The 16735-nt window shown below is 39.4% G+C and overlaps 1 protein-coding gene across 2 annotated transcripts in view; it reads right to left on the bottom strand.

The window, feature by feature from the left end:
- Positions 1-7099: 7099 nt before the first annotated feature.
- Positions 7100-16735, bottom strand: part of slc4a8 (solute carrier family 4 member 8) — a 28192-nt gene continuing 18556 nt past the window's right edge. For both annotated transcript variants that reach the window (XM_068594160.1, XM_068594161.1), the window contains exons 12-25: positions 15897-16071; positions 15646-15779; positions 15291-15536; positions 14902-15007; positions 14467-14628; positions 14254-14367; positions 13994-14155; positions 13632-13883; positions 13461-13529; positions 11992-12165; positions 11765-11896; positions 11570-11673; positions 11216-11321; positions 7100-11048 (exon numbers count right to left, since the gene is read on the bottom strand). In XM_068594160.1, coding sequence (XP_068450261.1) covers positions 11043-11048; positions 11216-11321; positions 11570-11673; positions 11765-11896; positions 11992-12165; positions 13461-13529; positions 13632-13883; positions 13994-14155; positions 14254-14367; positions 14467-14628; positions 14902-15007; positions 15291-15536; positions 15646-15779; positions 15897-16071 — 1942 coding nt within the window. In that variant the 3' untranslated portion in view covers positions 7100-11042. The remainder of the gene's footprint in view (positions 11049-11215; positions 11322-11569; positions 11674-11764; positions 11897-11991; positions 12166-13460; positions 13530-13631; positions 13884-13993; positions 14156-14253; positions 14368-14466; positions 14629-14901; positions 15008-15290; positions 15537-15645; positions 15780-15896; positions 16072-16735) is intronic.

Here is a 16735-nt window from a genome sequence, read left to right as displayed (position 1 = left end):
GTGTGTGTGTGTGTGTGTGTGTGTGTGTGTGTGTGTGTGTGTGTAAGTGTGCGTGCATGCATTTCTGCACGTGTGCATTTTGTTTATGATCTGATTGGAAGTGTGTGTGCTTTTTTGTAGCATTTCAAGTGTAATGAATGAGCATGTGGGACACCCGCAACTGAAAAACACTAAATTTTCGCCTTCACTGATCACATGAGAAGTTCAGTTATTGTCAATGACGTCTATTGATCTGGTACATTGATCTTTGTGGTGTTGGGAGGGTGGAGTTGAAACAACCATGTCAATATTACCTAATTCTTGTAGTACCCCATCCCCCTTTGCACACACACACACACACACACACACACACACACACACACACACACACACACACACACACACACACGCACACACACACACTAGCCTGCACACATGCATGGGCAACAGTAAATGACCTCCACATTGGCCTCAACCCTTTGACTAAGAAGTCGGTATGTCTTCACCTTCTTCACATTTTTCAATATCTAATATTCTACGTAATATACAATGAGTAATATATACTCATGCTGCTTTTATATCATTTCCTTTCATGGGACTCATTTAAATCTTCCACTTCAGTCCCTATTTTGCTCCCGAGTCCCTCATCCATATAGAAACACAGCTGTGGTTCTGCATTTAGAGTTATGGAGTAGGCGGGACAAGCTGGGCCACTCCTCATGTTACTACGCTGTAAACACTCAAGGCCCTGCAGGACACACTGCTTCTGCTGTGGGCCCTAAACACACACACACACACACACACACACACACACACACACACACACACACAGGCACATGTTTGACATGTGTGAGCTGTGTTTCAGATGGTGGTCTTTCATAGCTCAAACTGTAACTTTCCTTTCATTTTATTGGACCGTAATTGCATGACTATGATTACAAAGCAAGTTTTAACAAAATACTTTCAATGAGCATCACCCTTGTGTGCACACCAACCTTGGATTCAGATTCATGGAATTGAAGTCATAAGTGGACTATCATCTGAATGTACCATGAGTTAAATTGTTGCCAATAAAGCAGTGGAGGTTGAGGTTTTTTCACAAGACCTTTCATCAGGTGAGGAGTAATGGCTAGTGCAGCGCTCAGCTCTTTCTCCCTTACCTGCTTTGCTGACGGACACTGAAAAAAAGCCACGCTGTTTTTTGCAGGCCATGAAACAATACATCTAAACAATCCCAAATGTGCTGTGGGGGCTTTTCTTTTCATCATAGATAAGGTAAGCTGTTTGATACAAATTAGTCTCTTGTTACGTCAGGAACTCCTCCCCATCTAGCCATGTGGCCAGAAGCAGCTCACTGAGGCTACAACCACACTGATATGTTTGTATCACTTTTTTTTATATGTGATAGCACATGACTATTCAAGTACACTGAGCCTGCAGGTGCTGCTGTAAACAGGAAGTAGATTGTTGCTTAGTTACAGAAAATATTCAACACAACAATATAGTACTTTTTAATAAAAAAATGGTTGTGCTTGATACTTAAGATGTTCCTCTAAATTCTTCCTCTTCACTAAAACAAGGTCTTGCTCTATCTCTCTCTCACACATCATCATCATCAAATGTACTTAAATCGGTGGCTGAAGTCCCTGCGAATTGGAGAGCATTTGTGCTTTTCTTGGTTTACAGTTTCTTTGTGGACTTCACAGTAGTTATAATAATAAAAAGAAAGCTGTGTGTTTTTTTGTGTTGATCGCTCTCCTCAAAGCCACAAACAAGTCTTCAAACGTCGGCTCCACAGAGCTGATAACACCGCTGGACACACCGCCCGCTAATCGCTTGTATACAGCTTGCTTGATCCGAATGTCGGCAGTAGAATCATAAATTGCATAATTGAACGGCACAACCGCTGCTAGTATAGACAACAAGGTCAGCAACGCTTGTCATCAGTTACCCATGTTCAATTAACCACTGGTAGTTGATTGATAATCAATGCTGTTGTTTTTAGTTCTCTTCTGGAAAAGCTCTAAAACCCCGGGGAGTGTAAATGTAGCAAAAGATCTGCGTTTTAAAATGAAAATGTAGTCGTGTGGATGTAGCCTGAGACAAGCATCGGCAGGCAAAGGGCACAGTGTGTCAATGACAGGCGAACAGAACAGGGCAGCTATCAGCAGGTTGGAGAGCTACTTTACTGGCAGAGAGAGGAGACCTTCCCTTTACAACTCAACTACTGGAACAGATATAACACACAGGGAGACAGATTTCACACACACACACACAAAACTGGACCTGGTAACTCTACACGTGGGTCCCTTTGGCCCCGTAGGAGGGACAGGTCACATGATAGCACCCCAGAGAAGCTCAGCTGTTTGCCACTCTAATTCTGTCCGAGCAGCTGAGCACTGACCCACTGCTCCACTGAACTGTCCCAGCAATGATAATCTCATGCGAGTGTGTGTTTGTGTACTTTGGTGTATAGGAAGAGAGGATGGGGTAATTGGGTAAAAAAAGAGCCATCCCTTCCAAAAGCAAACTGCTGTTATAGCTGCAGAGTTGAATAGATGAATGACAACTTTCATTCCTATTCTCAAGCATGTTCATTCACATGTACAGAAAAAATTGCGAGTGGTGAATTATGAGTCGGAGAGAGCAACATGGAGAGGAGGAGGGGCAAAACAGGAACAGGAAAGCTTTTGAAAAAGAACAGGAAATGTGTGTATTGTCTCCTGTATGCAAGGGCACTGTCAGCAAAGTCCTGGTCTTGTACTTAATGCATAGTATCTGGTGTTGTTTTACATTTTTCGGTCTGTCAAAAACTTTCCCCAAAACTCACAATGAATTGATCCTGATTGATGAAACAATTATTGCCTTTGTGGTATTGTACTCTGTGAAAAACACACAACTGAGTCACACACTTGCATTGGGTGACAGGTTTCTTCATTGTGGCGAACACGTGGGTACACGTACATCTGCTACTTGTACTACGAGAGCACCAAATCTGCATTAATCCACAGATAAAAATAGTCCCCAACAAATGTTCCATTTACTTCTGTTTTACATTTGCTAGATATATATTTTATTTAACTATACATGTGTGAGCTAATTTTAAAGATGTATGCTCAGGATACATACACACACACACACACACACACACACACACACACACACACACACACACACACACACACATATACACACACACACACACAGCAGCAAATGTGTATGCACGTACTAACTCATCATCCTATATTCTCATCAAGCCTAACATGCAGCAATGGGAGGCCATGTATGTTAAACGTTAAATAACAGGTCTTTAAAAATGTCAATAAAGTCTAAAGAATAATATAGTGCAGAAACATGTTAACGAAGAGCATTTTTACCCACATGGTTTTATATTTAATTAATAAAACAGTTGCAACACCACCAAAGAAATCTTATCGCACACACACACACACACACACACACACACACACACACACACACAAACACAGACGAACGCACACACACACGCAGGCACGCACGCACACACATGTGTTCACCGTCTCACACACTGGATTGCACACCACACACAGATGCAGCGCAGTGCTCCACGTTAGAGTGGCTTATTGTTCTCTAGTAGAGAGAGCACAATATCCAAGTCTAGTAATAGCAGTTAGATTAATTGCTGACAAATCTGTATTCAGCAGTTCCCTTTCTCTCTGCTTGACAGATTTATGACAAAGATTGATGGAGGGGAGGGACAAGCTGAGCGCCGCCCTGTTCAGTAAGAAAAGAGGACAACAGCTCAAATAGAAACATAGAAAAGGAAAAGAAGGCCAACAGGATTATTTGGTTGGATCTTATGACCAACAAAATTACCTCTTAAAATGATTGTTTATAATTGTATTCCTTTTCGACTCAATATGTTCAATGATAGAGTGAAAACATGCTTACTTCATATCTTTAAATAACCGATCACAGGTGTTAGTAATATTCACAATGGCTGTTTTATTCAAGTGTCCTAATTTCACACAGACACTTTAAAAAAAAAGAAGTTTAAATGGAAGATTACTTTTGGAGATTCAATCCCCCCCAAAAACTAAATTAAACACTCTGAAACTCAAGATTTAAAATATATGTATCCCTTCACTTGACACTCCAAGCTCCCTACAACAGATACTGTTGAGGCTTGAAAAATGTATTTGAAACAGATTAAAAATATATATATTTTAAGTTTTTTGGTTAGCTCATTTCCTTACTCACCATTCATTCTTTATATTACATAGAAAATTAATTTAAGGAAATGAGCTGACTAAAAAAATGTAATTTATAAGATGAGCATAACAAAAGTTTAATAAGATATAAGCACCATTTGAGCGTCCAGACCTCTATTTATATCTCCGGCAAGACTGACTCCATACATGGACTCTTTTCAAAACCCTCTGATGTCCAAGCTATTTTTTTTTCCTATTTCTGGTCTGCCTGGTCTAATTTAATAATTTGTGTAGTTGGTGTTATTTTCTTCTTCTTTTTTGTTTTATCTTTATCATAACCATTCAAATGTCATAGTTACTATGTCATGAAAATGTCATTAAAAAGTAATTGTATAGTACATCATACTTCATGTCATAAATCGTTTGTCATAAGAGAAGGCGTTCTAATATTCTAATAGAGTATGGCAATAATATTTGTATAAATTACTTATTAATAATTGAATATTACAAAATAATGGAATAATGTAGTATGTCATAAAAATCTAATTAAAACTCAAATAAACCAACATAAATGTCATAAACAAATTTAGTTAAGAAATAATAACATAAAGTATGGCAAGTTTTTTATGACATAATACGCCTAAAAAAACATCATAGTATAGTATAAAAAGGTCCATAATGTATCAGAATATAATATCTCATATAAAATGTAATTTTTTTGTAAAAAGTCATAGCCATAGCAAATAGAATTTCACGGTATATAGTATGTTATAAAAGTATCATAATAAAATATGACATAAAAATGCTATATAGTATGCCAAAAACACAATATCATAGTGTGCCATAAAAAAGTAAAAGTATATTTTTCTTTAATAGAGATACAGCAAAACATTTTATAATGGCATTCCACAAAAAATCCATGAAACAATTGTGTCATAAAAAGTAATGTTGCCTAAACCTAACAGTTGTTTCCTGTGAAGACGAAGGTTTATTTTGAAAAGACTGCGTGCATGTAATGATCGAAGATTGTCGCTAGTTTTTGTAAGAAAACGCACAAACCTTTTATAAGACATCATACCAATCACTGGAAGAGGAGACGCTGTGCAATTAACTGATTTAGTGGCCATGTTGGCTTCAGCCCTTCAGCATCTAACGGACCCACAATTTACAAGAAACTCCAGGATAATCTGTTATTTTCCTTTAGTCTCTCTCCTTTTACATTTGGCCTTCATGCTGAAACGGGTCTGTATGTTTTAAAAAAAGTACTTGTAAATGTTTCCAATTGTTTGGTAGGGCTATATTACATGTTGGGTTAAGACAGATATTAAATGTCAAACACAGCTGTTATATAATAAAGGCCACATTCCATTAAGGTGTGTCAGTTTCAGATATTATGAGGCTCACCTCCAGAGCGGATATCATTAATATTATTAGTTACACACCTGTGCTTTTCCTGCTGTGAACGTCTACTGCAAAGGCTCCTGAATTAGCTCAGAGTCTACATTAAATAAGTAATTCTAATAACATTCACCACCAATTATGCTAATTAATTAAGCATTTTGTGACAGTCCTGCAGAAAAAATAAAAAAAACATGCATTCTTATTTGCATTCCAGCTCCAGTGGGATCTTCAGCTTTCCTTCACAAAAGCCAAGGACCTTCACATGAACACAAAGGATTTCTTTGTATGCTTTTTTTTGTGATCAAATTTTTTTTATTGGATTTCTTTGTATGCTTAAGTCTCATACAGAGACATTGAGGGCAGGGTCCCTCCTCAGCTGATGTGTTGGCCATGAGCCATAATGATGCTAGACCCACATGATAATAAACAAACAGACAAGCTGAAAGTATATAGTGGATAAATACAGTATGACGTGTAGTTACCAGCTGCTAACATTCAAGCACTCTGTGGGGGATTCAACAAATAGCTTAATGGATCAGCCTGTTGTTGCTGTTCCAATTCAGAGGAAAAAAAAGCTAAAATATCCTCTCCACCTCCCTCCTTCCACCTGACGTCTTACCCAACATGTCCTCTGATTGGTCAAGGCCGCAGCCCGCCAGCTGTTTGTAATCAAGAGCGTTCGGGAGTTGGGATCACATGACACCCTCAAGGCACGCACACACACACACACACACACACACACACACACATATATATATATATATATATATATATATATATATATATATATATATATATATATATATATATATATATATATATATATACATACATACATACAAGGTGCAGTGCATCTTTAACCTCAAACCCTTCCCACAGGCTACTCCTTTGCAGCCACAACCACCTCCAGATGTGCACACTGTGTTCTCACCTCAGGGTAAAAACATGGGGGAGGGGCACATGGAGGGAGGGGAGAGTCCAATGAAAATGGAAACAGCTCCAAGAGATTGTGAGTATATGGTAAAAGAGTGAGGAAGGAGGTTTCAACACCTCATGTGGCTAGTCCCCAGCTATGGGGATGGGACCAGTGTTTGTCTTTCTTAAAATAATGTAGTCTTGAATTTGTATAAATATTTGGGGGACAGGGTGAAAGAATTAAAAGACTTGAACACATTTGGACTCTGCTGCCACCGAGTGGACGAAGTCATTCAGTAGATATTAAAGCTTGAACATGGAAACACATCTGTCACTGAAGAATCAAATGTATTACCCCAAAAGATGATGCAATAAGTACAACAATAGTTCATTTCATTTAGCTGTAATTATTTATTTTACATTTTCCATAATCAAAATTAAATTACATATACATATAAAACATGTAGAATTATTTTGCTCAAGACTGATCATTCAGTGGTTGAAGAGACAAGGCATTGCTCCTTTTATGGCTCCGAGACTATAAGATTAAGGTTACTGCAGAACAGGTGCTCCTCCCCCTGAAAGCCTCCCGCTTTCTAACCTCTCTCTCTCTCTCTCTCTCTCTCTCTCTCTCTCTCTCTCTCTCTCTCTCTCTCTCTCTCTCTCTCTCTCTCTCTCTCTCTCTCTCTCTCTCTCTCTCTCTCATCCTTTTCTTTTTCTGTCACCCTGACTTTCTCCTTGAAACAGACACATGTTTTGTCTAATATTCATTGAAAGTACATAGCTTCAAATAGTGCACAGTTTTCACTTTTGTCTACATTTTAAAAATGAAGTAAGGATTCTGGCAGGAGAGAATTTGAAACAAGAATATCTTGCTGTGCGACAAAGAAATTATACAAAATTGGACACAGTGATGCTGCAGTTTTCTTAACACATTGTGCCTCATTAATGGCGTTTAAAAGGTCTGTTTTTGGTCAGATGTAAGGTGATAAAAGGTAAAACATGACAGCTTAACAGGAAGTGGTCATGTGTTCTATGGCAGGCGCACACATACGACACGTACTGTATATTTATACTCACATCCATTGAAATGTATGACTCTCGTCATATGCAGTAAACCTGTAGATTTACCATACATTCACATATACATTAATGATTTGAAAATCAAGTTTAAGACACATGATGCTTGTTCAAATTATTTTAACAATTGCTGAATTGTTAAGTTCTTTTGTAAAAGCACTTCTACAGTCACTGGATTTTGAAAAGTGTTTCCACAATTTGGCCTTGTCTTTTCTAAATTTACACAATATTAGTTTGAACTTACTTTTATGAACTAGAATATATGTATTTACACAATGAATAATATTTAGTCATGCCATTTGTTTTAGTTCAATCTTGGACACAAAGAATATTCACATTCAAAAGTCAAAGTGGAAGTACATGACAGCAAACACGATGTACAACACTTTCATATGCGTCTTGGAGTTTTACTGCATGTGACGTTACAGACACAGATTACTGTACTTGTGCACTTTTAAGTCACTTGAATAGAAATAATGTGCACTATGGTTGATGTAACTGTGAAAAATGGTAATAAAACAACTCATTGATTGATATTTAACTGGACAGTAAGTCAAGGAGTTTATAGATTTTAAACATGACTATGTTAATCCATCAATAATGAATTAAATATTTTAAATGAATCACCTTTAATGTATTCATTTATTCATCTTCTCACCTTAAGACTCCTCTAGAAATGAATGGTGAGTCAAGAGAGTATATATCTTTGTATCCAGTATATATACCTTACATTCAAGATGTAATAGACACACTCCTGATGTTTTCATCAGAGCTCTGCTCTCTTTGAAATAACCTTTCAAGGTATTTTATTCATTTAATTTTGTTATTCATGTGCTGCATTATTCATCCCTTCTCTTCACTTATCTCTCTTATTAGTATATACAGAAAGTAAAGAGAACACTTTGTAACTTTATATCTAAAAATAATTAAATGTAATAAGTAATGTAAAATTATTTAATTGCTCAATAGACTTCTTCAAAATAAATTATATCTCAAATTCTTTATCTACAGAAAGTGCAAACACAGATTAAATATTAGTGAAGAGTGTAAGATCATTTTTTTTGGCACATTTAAAGTGTTCTAGGTTTCAAATATTAAACTTTCCTGAACCACCACAAATGTTGCACTGGCACAAAAAATTAAATACAGAAAGAGTTGTGGAAAGGTGGGGTAAATTATTGCTTCAAAGAAAGTCCTGCAGCCACCCTTTCCTGATACTCAAAGGGACACACACACACACACACGCACACGCACACACACACACACACACACACACACACACACACACACACACACACACACACACACACACACACACACACATATCATCCAAAGTGCCTTGCAGGAGCATTCATTAACTCATCTGAGGTAAAGAAATAAGACACAGTATTAACACACGACACATATTCTGTGGAACAATCTCTACCGTACAGGGAAAGATTACACTCTCATAAAACACCTTATTGATGCCGCTGCTTTAACTAAAGTGGGTCTTCTAACATTTACAGTTTTCAGTTTACATCATCACACAAAACTGACACAAAGTTTTATGCTTCAACAGAAGATTTGTCTATGTTTTACTGAACCGGCAATGAATTTTTTTTTAAATCTACCAAATAGTTGACCATATCATCACCATTAGAAAAAGGACACACTCATAGCACATTAAATACAAATTATAACTTATGGTGACTAATAAACCTATTTAGATGAATAAATATAAATAATAACCGGGTTAGATTTAAATGAAGTCCAGCTAAGTATTCAGTGGCCTTTGAAACCCGGGTGTTGTTTCTGATGAAGAGGGAAAAGGGGGGAGTCGAAAGGTGTTTGTTGTTGTTACGTGTGCGTCTGTTCTTCTATCTTTTTGAGGACGAAGTACTATTATTTCTTTTTATAATTACCAGTGATCTGTTTTGATTTCATGCCCTATGACTTCACTGTTTTGGGTTACTTTTAGGGCCGTGGTTGATTTTTAACTGCAACGGGCAGCTGTTTTTGGCTACTCTAAAAACCCACCGTAAACTACCTGCTCACTACCAAACAGCTGGCAAACAAAGTGAGCAACTAGCTGGTGAACATTGTGCAGCATTGAGCAGCTAAAAAGACAGATCATTTCCCCAAGAGTTGGTCTTTTAGACCAAAAATAGAGCGAAAATCAGAGTGAATATTCACGACATTCGTCAGAAATATGTTAATCATATCTGCTGGATGTGTTAATAAGCAACTGTTTGCTAAGTTAACAATATCAATAACATCTGGTATAAAATCTAAATCAATTATGACAGATTTTAAACAGTAATAGGATAGGGTACTTTATACATTTAAACTAATGCAGTTGTTCGTCTCCACTTTTTAATTTAATTGTGGACAAAATAATAGAAACATCTGAAACACTACATCCCCAATCACACTTTTGAAACAGAACATTGTGACTTTTATTAAAGTCTCATATTACTTTGCATTGGTTTTAGGCTTTTTATATTCCAGGTTTTTCTATCTGTGCGAGACTTCAGTTTACGAATTGTCCTAGAATTACATGAAACATCCATCCTGCAAGAGAATGAATTGTGGGCTATTTCAGTGATGTTAGGAAGGTTGATATTTATTAGACAAACGATATCAGTGTCTCATGAGTTAAAAACAAAGCATCCAGACTTTTTGGCTGAAATGTTTGGAGACAGACAGACCACTGACACTAAATTACTAACTGTCTGACTGTCTAACTGTCGTGTTGCGTTTGAGATGTCATCCAAATGGGTTTTGATTAAATGCATGGCTTTTAGGTGTGAATCAGCAAATGCTCCAGTAAATCAGTAAAATTGCCAGAGCTGCCAGCAGCTGTCACAGTGTCTTCCATTATTTACTATCACTGTGGATGGAACAGGACGTGTCTTTAGATCACATTATCAGACACACATAAATTAAAACTGAGCTATTTGATACTCACAGGAGAATGCCCAAAAAGTTTCATCATTTATATCATCCTTCAACCTCACAACCAAGATGTCCAGCCAAAGGCATTGTACAGGCCAGAACAAATGATCACTGAGGGCTTTCATCCCTGACTGGTTCAGTAGAACGTGTCAAGTGGAGGATGATGGTTGAAACCAGGGTTTTCTTAACTGGTTTACTGGTCAAAATCAGATTCATGGTGCTGAGGTTGGTGCTAGTTTATGGTCAAGGGATCAGAGTTGGAATAAGTTTATTTTTTGTTTTCGAGAAATACGCTTTTAAAAATATTTCTAGGTCTCGCAAAGATAAAAGTGAATGTGCTCGTCTAACTATGTGTGTGTGTGTATTACGTTCTGTTTGTCTGAATGCTCGTGGACAGTATTATGTGTTGCACTTAGCTGGTTGAAATCATCGACTTTTTCCTCTAAGCACTGAAGTGGCTGACGGTCACAGTGTCCTGTGGTCCAGAACTAGTGTGTCAGGACTGCGGACATCTTTTACTCATCTATGAACGCAATCCCTTCAATCCTGCAGAGAAAATAACACAAACCCAGAATTAACACAGCAGAGAGCACAGTCGGGCCACTCTCAATTTGCAATTCCCACTCCTTGCAACAACAGCAAAGCACAATGGAAGTGTGCGACATCAATGTGCTGCAGATAACGGGTTGAGGAAAAAGAGGGTATGGCCTTGCCTTTTTAGCAGCTACAGGACAAATGTCCTTCTGATTGGAGTTGAGGGATTTCCACACGGTGGTTTTAGACATTTCATCAGATATATTAATATCAGAGGGGTCACACCTAAGGAGCAGTGAGAGGAAAAGGAGGTTGAGAGCAGAAAGAAGAGTAAGGAGAGGCTGAGGGAGAGGTCTCATTGGGTTAGTATTTACATGATGCACTTGGAAGCAGATCACCACACACCAAACAAGACAAGCGTGCATCGAGATGGACGGGAAGGTGAAGCATTTCTCTCATAATCTTCCCACTCATTTGATGACATCATGTGATGACATGTGATGTCCATCCTGTCCATGTGTGTGTGCGCTCACCTGGGGTCATGTGCTTTGGGGGCCGGAACGTGCTTGCTGCTCTCCATGGGAATCTGAACAGCAGTTGTATCTTCCTTATTTGTACAGAGCATAATCTGTGATTCCTACAAGACACATCAATGCCACAAACGTGCAGTCAACATATGCATGTTTTATTATTTCCATCTGTCTATGTCGAGATTCCATTCAGACTACCTCTTCTATCGATTTGGAGGCATCATCAAGGTTTTTTTTCTTCCACTCAGGCATTACGTCATCCAGGTAACTTAGCTCTCGCATGGAGAAACACAAGTCCATCATTTTGCGAACGAAAACCAGAGCCAGCACCTTCAGTTACACAGGGGGAAAAGTCAAGTTTTTTTTTTAATGGAAGACGTTTGGAAAGAAAGAGAGAAAGAGGAGGTTGGCGGTGGCTAGCTCACCATCATTGGGAAGATGATAGCGGCAGGTGAGTGCTTAATGACCCAGAGCAGCATCAGACAGGTGAGCTGGGTCAGAGTGAACAGGTGCACTTTCCTCAAGGGCACGTGGCGCAGGTAGATAAAGTCTGGCTGGTGCTTTGCCGGCATGCCGAACAACTTTAGACGGTCAAAGAACTGAGAAGTGACCACAGTTAATGGAGAAGTTAGAGACAGAGAGAGAAAAGGAGAGCGATGAATTAATACGAGCAGAGAAGGGAGACAGGTGGTGAATATGGCGGAGAAAAAAGTGTTTATGAATGACACATTTAGTTGGTTTAGTCTGACAATTAACTGCCAGGCCTTACAGAAGTGGAATGGTTCCACAAGGTTCTGTGCTTGGACAATTTTTATTTACCTTATATATGCTTCCTTTAGGCAATATTATTAAAAACATTCAATACATTTTCACTGCTATGCTGATGATACTTAATTATATCGATCGATTAAGCCAGGTGAAATCCACCAGGTCGCTAAACTTTAGGCGTGTCTTAAAGACATAAAGATCTGGATGACCTGTAACTTTCTGCTGCTGAACTCTAATAAGACTAAAGCCCAGAACACCTCAAAAATCAAGTATCTGATGATATAGTTTCTCTGGATGGTATTGCTTTGGCATCCACCACCACTGTAAGAAATATTGGTATTTTATTTGACCAGGATCTGTCCTTTTGGTCCACATATAAAACATATTTCAAGGATTGCCTTTTTTTCACCTATGTAATATTAAAAAAAATCAGGCATATCCTGTCTCAAAATGATGCAGAAATGTTAATACACATTTGTTACTTCAAGACTAGATTACTGTAACTCCTTATTATGAGACTGCTCCGGTAAGGGCCTTGGGTCTCTTCAGTTGATCCAAAATGCTGCAGCTAGTGTACGAACGAGGACTAGAAAGAGAGATCACATTACTCCTGTATTAGCTGCTCTCCACTGATTTAGAATTGTATTTAAAATCCTTCTCCTCACCTATGAAGCCTTAACTGGTAATGCACCATTATATCTTTAGGAGCTTATAGTGCCATACTACCCACGAGAGAGTTGCATTCATTGAATGCAACTTTACTTGTGGTTCGCAGAGTTTAAAAAAATAGTTTAGGTACCGTGATGGACCGTGGCTGTCTGGAGCTGATCCGATGTGAGGTCCCGGGACAAGGATGTTATGTGTACAGAAAGCCCTCCGAGGAAAATTTTGTATTTGTGATTTTGGGCAAAATAAACTGAATTGAATTTTGTATTTGAATGACTTACAGCTGAAGTAATAAGTATGAAGATAGTATCTCTGTTCATTGCATTTTGCTAATTATTATTATCATTCACACTAAGGGGTGCAAAAGACAGAAATGTTCCAATTGTTCCACAGTGACGTTATAGTAAATGTATTTACTTTACCATTAAGGATATTGTTCCTGTGTCACATTTCACATTACCTGTATTCCTTTTAATGAGGAGACTCCCATGTAAAGGAAAACACCGTACAGCACTGGCATAGGAATGAACTGGATAAAAACCAAAAACATCAATGAGCTTAAAAGACAAACATTTTAAAACGTATTCCAGCCAGAGCGGAGCGGCATTATTGCACAGCTTGTCTGACTAACCTGCAGAGCTCCAGTCATGAATACAGAGCAGCCCATGAGCAGGAAGATGACCAAGCCAGTGAACCTCTGTTCCCTGATGCCCAAGAAGCGAGGCTGCTCTCCTGGAGCCGAGCTCTCTGACTCCAGCTTCAGGCTGTTGACGTGAGAGATAGACAGTACTGTGGCAGCTACAAACCAGGGCAAGCCCATGATGGAGCACACCGCCAGCATTACCCCGACGATGAGCAGGTCCAGGTGGTACCCACAGCCTTTCTGCAAACCAGAGAGAAGGTCAGCTAAGTACACGTATACCTGAGCTACAGTATGCAGCTCACCCGTTTCATTTGGAAGCAACAGTTCAGGGCAGATGTATTTTGTCTTACTAGCAGTTTGTGCTCTTTGCGGTTGATGATGACAGCAGTTATCTGTTGGTCCATGAAGATGAGGATGGTGCACAGAAGAGCAGGAATCGTTGCAGCCAGGACTGTCCACCATGGGTTGCGTCCTATTGGATTGATCAACCAACCTCGGTCGTCTCTGGTTGGCTGGAAGATGACAACAGAGAGCAGAGAGGCCGTGACTCTAACATAAACATGTGGCGTTCATTTTAAAGTCCACACTATAATCATTCATTCCTCCTTACCTGGAATTTACTGGGCACCTTCAACTTCTGGGAGGGCACTCCAATCATATAATCAAGCAGAACCATGACGGCAATGGTGAGGAACACTGCAAAGTCACTGATCATGGATCGCACCTGGACACGAACGATAACACCAAGAGATCGGTGGTTACTAATGTGGCGTGTCAGGTTTGTGACACCTTTGCTTAGCCAACAGTCTTATACATCGATTACCTTGGTGGGGAAATAACGACTTGTCTTCAATTCTTTAAGGAACGCAGACATGAAGAAAGTGGAGAAGAACAAGATGGTGGACCAGAAGAGAACATCTGGGGTGTATGGGCCATGGGGGCCACATGCTGTCCCAACAAAGTGACCCTGCAGACTGATGCACTCCTGTCGAGATTCACAGATCGGTTATATTAGAACAAAATTGCCTAAGTTGATTCTAGTGAAAATAGATTAGATCTTTATCTAAATTATTTGACGGATAGTAAGGAGTCTACAACAAAGAATACAATACAAAAGTACCAAGACAAGCCTTTAGTGTGCTCAGTTATAAGCACAGCAGCAAAAGGTTAATCAATTAAATTTTCTTGTAAGTTTTTTCAAAGGTCCTTAAGAGAGTGTGTTTGTGTGTGTCTGTTTGTTTCCACATAGCTACGTTACTTTGACAGTAAGGTTGCTCCAGGGTACTTCAGCTGCTGTGATGTTACTTCTACTCCACAGTTGTAAAGTTTTGTTACTGGGATTATCAGGTTCGGCACACCTACAGCTACAGAGCACAACACAGAGAAAGACAACTGGGTTTGCACACTTTTATCACAAAAATTACCCCAGACATGAATGCAACCGCATCCTAGCATTTGATCTGAAAGCTTAAAGAGGACAACAGAACCGTGGAGGGAACAAACGGGAAGCCACAATGTCCACAAAAGACGTCCACAAAAGATGCTTGAGAGAGAACAATAGATGTATATTCTTAGAGAAAAACAACAATCTATGAAAAATGACAAAACCGCCCAACGAGCCAGCAGTGTGAAACTTTTGTTACTCACTATGCCAGTGTGAGTTTGTCTAGATCACTGTGTACATTGAAGGGGTAGACTTCTCCCAGGTGGATTAGCTTCTCCAAGGCCTCGTAAATGAAGATGAGGCAGATTAGGGCGGCAAAGGCCTCCTCTGTGAACCGAGTGATGTAGCACACTAGAGAGCTTGCGTCGGTGGCAACCAGTATCAAACACAGCGTAGCTGTCCACAGGCCGATGCAAGTCCTCAGAGACAGATAGGACAGGTCGTAGTCCCTGATGTGACAAGAGAAGAGAAGAGAGGGTGACAGGATACATAATCACTTCACCAACGACTGCGGTGGTGATAATACAAATGCCACAGACAGGTTGTTGGAATACATACTTGCAAAACTTGAAGAGGATTTTCTCAAAAACCAACACAGGACCTGTGCTGCCCAGGATGGTGAGAGGCTGACCAGCAAACACAGAGTAGGCTACTCCAGTCATAGACGCACCAAGTAAGGACTCTATTGCGCTCTATAACAGAGGAAATACAGAGCGTATATGTCTTTTATTAAGTAACAGAATACATATTCATAATCTTCCAATCACACTGCAGTATGCTACTGTGTCTGAGTGTGTTTGTGCCCTTACGATCTGTCCCTCTGTGGCCTCCCCCAGAAGCCCTCCAAAGGTGATGACAGGAGACATGCAGGCACAGTACAGGAAGAGGAAGGAGGCCACACACTGGAGGCTAAGACCGTCCTTGAAGTCACTCAGATAGAATGGAGCTTTCCTCTTGATGTCCAGTATCAGACCACCAAACAACCTGATCAAGGCACACAACAGAAGAAGAGAGGTGCGGAAGTTTAAGCAGGAACTGGTGAAGACACGGGTAGGTAGAGATATAATATCAAGCGAACACATAGTATCTTAGAGCAGTGGTTCTCAACTGGTCTGGGTGCAGGATCCACCATCACCGCTGAATGACAAGCCGCGACCCAAATCGAGGAAAATGTTCTTCTCGTAATACAACACACATAACAATTCAGTACCTTCAGCCTTTTTCAACAGACTCAACAGCTTTAATGCACAAACATGAAACAAAAAAGTCAAACTACTGAGATTCAAAGTTTCAAAAAGACTAAAATTATGTAACTTTAGCTGAGAATACTCACTCACTGAGTTTATCCATAAACTCGCTTCTGGGTCGCAACCCACCAGTTGAGAATCACTGTCCGAGAGTGTACTTCTACATCACAGCACCCAGGTTCAAAAACAAGATTTTGAGGGATCTTTGAGAAATATCACTTTCTTATCCCACGTCAGCTCTTCCCAAATGTTGGCCCCAGCAACTGATGAACATGATGGACAGTGCTAATTCACACAAGGTACCAAATATCCCTTTAGAAAACAAAACAGGAGCTAAATCCATGTTCTCCACCGGCTGTTTTTTAAGACAGCATATCCTGATATTTACAAGTTGTGGGGAT

Source organism: Clinocottus analis, unplaced genomic scaffold, assembly GCF_023055335.1.
Source record: "Clinocottus analis isolate CAN_PGR_092001 unplaced genomic scaffold, fCliAna1.0.p SCAF_3, whole genome shotgun sequence".
Classification (NCBI taxonomy): domain Eukaryota; kingdom Metazoa; phylum Chordata; class Actinopteri; order Perciformes; family Cottidae; genus Clinocottus; species Clinocottus analis.
This window is presented reverse-complemented; position numbering and strand designations above follow the sequence as displayed.